The following is a 9,950-nucleotide window of genomic DNA, read 5'->3' on the forward strand; positions in this document are numbered from 1 at the left end:
TTTCACGTTTTACTTTCATTCTCAGCATTAATTGTTGTTGGCTTGTCTCTTTATGAGTGGAAAGAACCATGATCAATGAGCATTAATATATTCCATACAGTGGGTTACACAATAGATCAAAGATGGTTATGTTGCAAATGTCATTGAATGCCCACTCCTTTAATCTATTATACATACATATTTATACTTTAGTAAAATGTATGAGCACCTGATGAGTGACACTTGTTTTAATAGTGAGTTGAGACATTCACCTAGTCCTGTTAATGTTCATGCATCATGCTGCCATATGATAAAGGACCACAAACCTATAACCTAACTCCTTCTCCATGAGTTCCTTCTGTGCAGAAGACAATTTCTGATATCCATTAGCAGGGATGTTCTTAGAACCTTTTGGCCGACCTGGTTTCTTCTTAGCTAATGGAGACATTCTTTGGTTAGACTTCAGCTCATTTCTCTGCTCCTTCTGACCCAATGAATTACCTGCTGCATTACGAACTACTATTTCAGAAGTGACTCCAGGTCCAGCTACTGGTTCTGTATCAGTCTTGATCATCTGGATAAGAATAACAGGGTTAATGAATTAATGATCTGTAGTAGTGTTTATAAACTTAACCACAGCATATTTCATATTCCTCACTTCAGCACTTACGAGGGTGAGTCAAATGAAAACTGTAAAATTCTTTTAAAATTTAATTTATTGAATGAAAGTGGTACACAGCTATATCATTTTTCTACACAGTCTCCATTTCGTTCAATACAGGCACTCCAGCGTTTACAAAGTGTATGGATTCCTCTAGAAAAAAATTCTTGTGGTTGTCTGTGCAACCACTCATGCACCACCTGCTCTACCTCTTCATCAGAACAGAACTTCTTTCCTCCCATCGCCTCTTTGAGTGGCCCAAACATGTGGTAATCACTTGGGGCTAGGTCTGGTGAGTATGGTGGACGTGGAAGGCACTCAAAGTGCAAGTCTTGGATTGTAACAACTGTTGCACAGACAGTATGGGGCCAAGCACTGTCATGTTGCAAAAGGACACCTCTAGTCAAAAGTCCACGTGGCTTTGATCTGACTGCAGGTCGAAAATGATTCTTCAAGAGATGTGGTGATAGTGCTCCAAGAGTATGCCTCATTCATCCCAAAAGAGAGTCAGCATAATCTATCCTGCAGATGGCTGCATCTGGAACTTCTTGGGTTTTGGTGATGAGGAATGATGATGATTCCTTGCTTGTTCTCTTTGTTTTCGGTTGGTGGTAGTGCACCCAAGTTTCATCGCTAGTAACAATTCTCGAAAGGAAGCCATCACCTGCTTCAAGGTGCCACAGAAGTTCTTCACAGGTGTCAACATGTCGTTTCAATTCTGGAGTCAGCAGCCATGGCACCCACCTTGTAGACACTTTGTGAAACTGGAGCACATCACGAATAACATTGTGTGCTGATCTGTGACTCATGTTAAGAATTTCGGCTATTTCATCCACCAACACTCGATGATTCTCCATCACTAGGGCTTCAACTGCTACAACAGACTCAGGGGTCACAACACTGTGAGCCACCTGACCCAGGAGAGGAGCGTCTGCCACAGATGTCACACCATTTCTGAATTTCCTACTCCACTCGTGAACTTGCTGCTGTGACAAGCATGCATCACCATACTGAACCTTCATCTGTCGATGAACTTCAGTCGGTTTCACACCTTCACCAATCAAGAAATGAATTACAGAACGTTCTTCTTCTTTTGTGCATGTACGTAGTGGAGCAGCCATTTTCAAACCGGCACTGTGATGGCGTTCTGTTTGTCTGCATTATACTGCCACCTATAGTATACTCTTTATAGCATTGGCAACATGTCTGCCAAACTTATAGGAAAATGGTATGATATTTCAAATTTTTATCTCAGTTTTACGGTTTTCATTTGACTCATCTACGTAATAACAGCAGCAGCAACAGTTAACAATAATCTACATTTATTTATTTCAACATCAACATACTTATTCAAGCCCCTGGGTATATGTTTTGGCATATCAAGGGTGCCAGCACATAAACAGAAGCTAGAAGTTGCCCTATATCTTACAATACGTGGGGAAGTCATAAAATTTTAATTATCACCCAGAAGAAACAGAGACACAGATGAACGAAACTGTATGTGAGTTAGTCCTTTTCTACATATGACCCTTGCAAGGCCACACATTTTTCCCAATGATGCATTAGCTGCTGGATACCTTGATTATAGAAGGTCTCATTTTGACTGTTTAGGAAGTCCTCCACTGCAGAAATGACATCATAATCGCCTTGGAATCGCTAATCACAAAGTGGCCTCTTCAGTCATGGAAAGAAGTTGCTCGGTGACAGGTCTGGCCAATGTGGTGGATGGGGGAGAATTTCATATCTCAAACTGGCAGCAAGTGTCGCTGTAGCATGAGCAGTATGAGCCGGGGCATTGTCATCAAGAGTGTCACACACCTTTTCCCAGCATTCCGCATTGCATTTTCTTGATTTCCTCCCATAATTTTCTCAGAAGGTTCCGGTAGTACTCACCAGTGATGGTGATGCCCTTTAGCATGTAGTTGGTTATGATGACACCCTGCCGATCCCACAACACGCTTGACATCACCATTCCTGACAACAGCTGGGATTTGGCCTTTTTTGGTGGCAGCGAGTCTACATGTTTTCACTGCTTGCTCATTTCCTTTGTTTCAGGGTCATAATGATAGACCCAACATTCATCCATCATGATCAGGTGGTCAAAAAATTCCACCTTTTCGTCTTGACACAACTGCAAAAGATTCTTTGCCACATTCACCCATTGCTGTTTTTGAACTGGTGTCAACAATCGTGGCACCCAACGTGCAGCAACCTTTGTCATGTGTAACTTGTTGGATGATGTTGAAAACTGACCCATGGCTAATGCAGACCTCATAAACAACAGCTACGATAGTTACACACCTATCAGATAGCATCAAAGCTTCCATCTGTACCACAATTTCCGGTTCCTCAGTGAGAGGTGGTCTTCCACTTCAGGGTTCATCTTTGAGATTCATCTGTCTGCAATGAAAGCGCCTCTTCCACCAGACAACTGTGCCATATGATGGTACACCTTCCTGATACACAGCGGTCATCTGGTCGTGGGTCTCCCTGGCAGACTTCCCTTGCAAATGCTGGAACCATATCATAGCGCGAGCCTCCACTTTCTCAACCAATGTCACCATTTTGCTTCTGCCCCTTCCAGTGGCTCCCTCTGTCCACTTGGCATGGGAAAATTTGACTGTTCGGCAAGCTCAGGAAATGGTCTCCTATATATAACGATATTTTGGAATTATGATTTTCTCACGGTGGTAATTAAAACATTATGACTTCTCATCATATAGATATATTTTTTTGCACACTTATTTTACATGATCTGCAGAATTTGAAATAAATGTATATGTTCAATAAGTAACGGCTCATAAATGAGTTATGTTCAGTGGTATAACTCACATATTCTTACTATACATATACAAGGTGGTTCAAATATGACCAGGATTGATTTGTGTAAACAAGCTGCACTGCGCAGCAGCTGTGTGACCTTGAGAGAGTGAAGCCACAACCTCCACCCTCCCTCCTGTTTGGGTTAGAACCTGTTTAGTCCTGTCTGGGAGTTGCTAGAGTGATGAGCGAACAGAAGGTACTGTGGAGTGTGGAATACCGCATTGTGATCAAATTCCTCATTGGAGAAAACGTCCTGTCCGCTGAAATTCACCAGACTCCAACAACAGTATGGGGAAGAGTGTCTCTCATTGACCACTGTGTTTGAGTGGTGTAAGTGCTTCAGAGAGGGAAGAGTGTCTCTCACAGACCTGTGTTTGAGTGGTGTAAGTGCTTCAGAGAGGGCAGAGAGCACGTGGAGAATGAACCGCATGATCGTCGGCTGCAAACATCCATCACCAAGCCAAACATTGATCGTGCAGACGTGCTTATTCATGAGAATAGGCGCATCACTATCAAGGAAGTTGGAGTAATGCTGTCCATCAGTGTTGGAAGTGTAGAAGACATCGTGAAATACCACCTGCACTATCGCAAGGTGAATGGATGGTGGGTACCATGCATTTTGACAGACATGAACAAAACGGTGCACGTGCAAGCTGCTAGTCATCTCCTACAGCAGTCTGAAGATGAAGGTGATGTATTTTTAAGTCTACAGCGACCACCGATGAAACGTGGGTGCACGACTTCATTCCCGAGTTCCAGCAGTGATCACTCGAGTGGCAGCATACCAGTTCTCCAAAACCCAAGAGAGCACAGAGGAGCCATTCGGCAGGAAAACTGATGGCAACGTTCTTCTTGGACTGGCAGGGGGTTATCCATGTAGACTTTCTGACAGATGCCAGAAGGGTCAATGCAGCTTATTACTCAGACCTCCTGGCAAAAGACGTGAAGGAAAAGTTCCGATCCAAGCGGAAGATAGGTGGAAAGTGGATAACCTTCCTTCAAGACAATGCACGCCCCCATACGGCCAAAACAACAATGGAAACCCTCCGGAAATTGAAATGGAACCTTCTGACACATCCGCCATACAGTCCCGATTTGGCCCAAGCGATTTCTACCTGTTCGGAAGGCTCAAATCAGACTTGCAAGGCATGCGGTTTGTGGACAACACCATCATCCAGACTGTTCGGGAGTGGATATGCCGCCAACCATAAGCCGTTTTTGAAAAGGGCATCAGGACGCTTCCAGAAGGTTGGAAAAAATGTGTTGACTCCAGAGGGGAGTACGTTGAAGACTGAGATGTGCAAGTAAGTGTTTAACAATTATGGTTTTTAAAAGATATCAGTCCTGGTCATATTTGAACCACCTTGTATTTTTTTATTGCTAGTGGGGTGGGACTAAGTCCCTTGTACTGCGGCCACTTCTGGCCTATTGTACCAGCCCCAGATGATAGGTGAGGGTGACTGTGGAGAAATTGGTGGAATGAAGATTGGCAGGGGAAACTGAAGTACTCAGAGAAAACCTGCCCAGCGCCACTTTGTCCACCACATATTCCACTTGACCAGACCCGGAATCGAAACTGGGCCACTGCAATGGGAAGCCAGCGACTAACCGCTTGAGCTATGGCGCAGCCTACTATACATATAAATACAAAATGGTTTGATAACAATGTTTTAAGAGTATGGATCAGTCTATATTTAACATGTAATGATGGATCTCGTGAAGTGCTGAAAAACATAACCAAGTGCATTAAAGAAGGAACACATATTCATGGAAATAAGAGTACTATTTTTCTGTTATAATCAAAAACATTATGTTACAAATTAAGCTTGTAGTCATCACTGCAAAAGACAAAACCAAATCTAAATTTAATGCTGTAATTCTAAACAAACCCCTTAATAAAAATCAAATACTTTTCTAAGACCTACCATCACATGACATTTAAGGGAAATGGTTAAAAGGACCAGGAGGAACACATACAGATACATAAATATAATGATATTGTAAGGCAGGGGTTCCCACTTCGTATTACCTCATAAATCTCTTTTATGACAGACCAAAATGCTTGATACCTCTGCAAAAATTATAATGTGAGCTGCATGCATGCCAGATACCCACATGGCCTTGCCAACGTCCTGAACTTCCATATGGTGTTTCAAAAGACATTTCTCTTCTGAAAGGAAAGGAAGCTATTGCATCCAGCCACCTGAACAATCCCAATGCAATTGGTGGAGGTAACGTTTTTGTAAAACAAACAAATACAGCACCACTAACCATAAAATTGTTTCTGGTCTGTGCTGGTTTGTCCTGAAACAATGTCTGAGGAAACCTTTCATTATGAATTTTTCATACCTCTTAGGGGATTGAAATCACAAATAAGAAAATAGGACTTACGCCTTATACAGTATGTGCCAAAAATACAGTACTGAAACTCGCACATCTCAAACATGCATGTGCGTTTGTTGATGGGGTATAGCTCCAGCCGCACGTATTCACAGTAGTGAAAAGGAAGTTGTGTTGTGCAGTTGTTGGAAATGGGTCTCTCGACAGAGGAAAAAGTATTCATAGTTGAGTATTATTCCCGCTCATATGGAAGTGGTCACCAGATAACTCGCTTCCTTGGTTTTGAGCGGCCAGATGTTATCGTCCAGAAACCGCTACATAGTACACGTGTGACGATATGGTGTGCCATTTCAGCACATGGTATATTAGGCCCCTATTTCATTGAGGATGAGGAACGCAATGCTCTTACCATCAACCAAGAATGCTACAGGGACATGGTGATCAGACCATTTCTTCAGGACTTGAGAAGGTTCTGTTGGGCAAGGGGCCTTCACATGAATAGGTAGCAGTATCAAAAGGACGTCTTTTCATTTCAGTACTGTATATTTTGGCGCACACTGTATAATATGAAAATTAAGCTAAAGGTGCATAAGTATAACGAAAATATGCTATGGAAGGTTGTTCATTTTCTGAAATTTAATAATTTACTGCTTATCATTTCAGTGACATGTTATTTTCACAAACAAATGTGCAGCATCAGCTGAGTTTCATTATATATGTAAATTATTTCTTATTACCTTAAACTCACAGACATCATCCACTGTTATCTTTGCATGCTTCTGCTGTGTCAGATGATTGTCATCTATGACCAATGTTCCTTCCCTCACATCACCATCAGATGCACCATTGCTAATCAGACTGTCTTCATTCCTAACATCAGTAACAGCAGTGGTGTCAGAATGAGACACAAGAGTGTCCTCAAGCTCAGGCAGCACTTCATTGTTCAAGTTCCTCACTCGGATCTTGCTGCATTCATCAAGCATCATGTCAGTAGCTGAACAGTTAACCTGCCTGACACTGTTGGTAACACTTGGTACCTCTTTACCATCACTGCATTCATTGTCAACAGGATTCAAAATTTCAAGAGGGTGAGCTGTAGCTAAGCTTCTCTTTCTTTTCTTATCAAACTTGTTTTTGGCTTTGGCATCCTTATATGAAGACCTGATTACTACTTCAATTAATGTCCTTAACTCCTCATCTCCCACTTGGTGATCTTGTGAAAGATGAACCCTGAGAGACTTTGAAGTAAAGAAAACATTTTCGCATCCTGGGCATTTGATGTTGTGCCTGGTTTCCTGTTGATTACCTGGTAATTGTGAAATATGTACAAGCTGAACATGCATTGCTACTCCTTCCTTTTCAAGTGTAAGGAAAGAGCAAAATTTGCACTTGTAACAAGCAACTTGTTCTACATAACTGTCCATTTCCACATTTTTGATGTTTTGCTTCTTTGTTTCTTTAGTACACTTAGCATTTCTATACTCATTGTTGTCTTTCCCATTATTAATATCCTGAAGTCTACGTTTCTTTGATTCTTTATCTCTAAGTCCATCAAATCCAGATTTATTAACTTTCTGATTTAGAGAATTTTCAAAGTTTTCTTGCTTGATGAACACTGAAACAATACGCTGTTCACGATTCATATCACTAACACGGGAGCTTGTAAAAGATTCACTTCCATGTTTTGGTATATGAAGCTTGGAACTTACGTTGCTTTTATTCAAACCAGTAGTTATAGGTTCATTAGGAGCCAAATTAAGTTTAGGAACTATCCTAGGATACATGGATGCTGTCTGTTTAAGAGTACTTGAGTCAATATCTACAGGACCAATTACCCTCGGATTTACCTCAGCCTGATGTTTGATGACGGCATTTTCATCTGATACCTGAATGCTATCTATGGAAGGTAAATTTGAAACAGAAGCCTGTTTTTCTGGAAGTGAAACACTTGGCGACAAAGAAGCTGTATCAATACCAGAATTTCCATGTGTGTGGTTTAAAAGATGTAAGTGGTGCTCCATTAACCTTCCACACCCTGCAAGATGGATGTCATCTGCAGCACTCATCACTTTGTTATGCTGGGGTTCTATATTAATGTTACAACCCAACTCCACTGTGTGGCCCAACTCCAGATCTTCTGTCTGTGTTAGAGTTGATACTTTATCTGCAGATGATGATAGGTGCATTACCTGCAATAAATACAACCAGAAACTGCTGAAAAAAGACAATCTCAATTCAGTTGAAAGTCACTAAAATTAATTTTCATGTTATAAAAATCAATTCAATGAGAAGAACTTGTCAATGGTAACAGAACTTTGGTTAACAGAGCAGAATATGTACTTTGGGAGATGAGCGATCTATTTGTTTCTATTTTAGGCAAGTTTGAAATGCTGCAGAATGCATAGTAAATTCATTCAGTCAGTCCACCTATCCAGCCCTCTGTACACATTAAAAAACTCTGGGAATCCTTGGATGGATTTCATTAAATTTTACATTGGAGAATTTTAAAAGAAACTGTCAAATTATTTTTTATTTTCATTTAGATTGGGCACATTTAACGATCAGTTTCTATGAAGACCCACATGCTTCACTGAATATACGACACTAAATAATTAGTAGAAAGAAATACGAGGTCTGACAATAAAGTTTGCAAACTTGCCACCGTGAGATTTCCGGGACAGCAGTGGACAGAAACCTCTGTATGGTTTGATGACATTGACATATCAGTGTTTAACAGATGTGTTGTTATTGATCTATGACAATCTCTTTCTCAGTGGCATCTATTATTGTCTGAGTGTGTTTTGGTGTGCTGTCACAAGAATGTCAGAGCATGAATTAGAGGAACAAATGAACCTAAAATTTCTTGTTAAACTTGGCAAGAGTGGAAGCAAAATCAGAGAGATGTTACTGCAAGTTTTACAGGGATAATGCTATGAAGATAACAGCAGTTTACAAGTGGGTGACAAGTTTCTGTGAGGGAAGAGGAAGTGCCACTGACGAAGAGAGATCAGGATGGCCAGCAATGAGCAGAATTGAAGAAAACACCGCAAAAGTTCATTAAATTGTGCACAAAAATCGTTGGCTGACCATCAAGAGTATAGCATAGCAAGTGAACATCAATAGAGAAACAGGAAAATATTAACCGAAGATCCTGACACAAGGAAGGTGTGCAAAAATGGTTCCAAAGGAGCTCAGTGAAGAACAAAAGCAAGAGTCGAAATTTGCCAAGACCTTTTGGAGAGGCAAGATGACATTTTGGGCCATGTCATCACAGGTGATGAAAAGATGCATCTATCAACTGTCAGACCACATATGTGTCAAAAAGAAGCTGTTGTGAGAGCTGAAATTCACTTTTTACTCCCAATATACTTTCTCCACAAGTCTTACAGTTTTTAAAGTAATTAAAAAATTGTGATATTAGGAGTATAATCTAAAACTTTGATCTTCAACAACCAACCATGGCCTCTACAACACAATAAAAGCCAAGAAGAAATAAATAAAAGAAACTTGTTATTGAATTTAGAGAACACCAAAATCAGGTATCTTTCATTTTTTTTTTTCAATTTTGTGCTCTATTACTAAGCTGCTCTTCTGGATCAGATTTCTCCACATTCTTGTTATCTGTTATTCAGTCCAGCCTGTTTTCTTTTCTTCTTTAACCCTCAGTTGTGTGCATGTTGTCATGTTACACGATTTCCAACCTATCAGCATTCTCTTTTCCCTTCTGGCTTGATGGTTTGCCTGAGTGTACCCTGACAGCCCTTCTTTGTTGTTGGAAGACTTGGAAGATGGACACATTACAAATTCTGGTTCTATCTTTCTACATTGTGCTGTATTTATAAACCAATTCTGGTATTGTCCACCAAGATATTTTGACAGTGGGTGCCCTCATTGTTTTCTGTGTACTTAAGGTAAGATTTATATTTTTGCATATGATGATGTATATGTCTGTTATCTGTTATATTTATTTTCCACAAGCATGTTCAAAACTGAGTACAGTGAATAATACACCTTCTTGTTTCTGTGTCTGCTACTATAATCAGCTGGTATCATTAACCTTTATCGGACGAACGTCATCATATGATGTCGCGGATTCCACGCGTGTAAGGTATTTTTTTAAAATTAAATTAAAAATATAAATTGTTGT

At 40.5% G+C, this 9,950-nt stretch overlaps 1 protein-coding gene across 4 annotated transcripts in view; it reads right to left on the reverse strand.

Annotated features, from left to right (window-relative positions):
- The window catches only part of LOC111871449, a 64,761-nt gene that overhangs the window by 43,632 nt on the left and 11,179 nt on the right, over positions 1–9,950 (reverse strand). For all 4 annotated transcript variants that reach the window (XM_033754260.1, XM_023864584.2, XM_023864582.2 and 1 more), the window contains exons 5-6: positions 6,541–7,992; positions 306–553 (exon numbers count right to left, since the gene is read on the reverse strand). In XM_033754260.1, coding sequence (XP_033610151.1) covers positions 306–553; positions 6,541–7,992 — 1,700 coding nt within the window. The remainder of the gene's footprint in view (positions 1–305; positions 554–6,540; positions 7,993–9,950) is intronic.

Source organism: Cryptotermes secundus, unplaced genomic scaffold, assembly GCF_002891405.2.
Source record: "Cryptotermes secundus unplaced genomic scaffold, Csec_1.0 scaffold434, whole genome shotgun sequence".
In the NCBI taxonomy this organism is placed as follows: Eukaryota; Metazoa; Arthropoda; class Insecta; order Blattodea; family Kalotermitidae; genus Cryptotermes; species Cryptotermes secundus.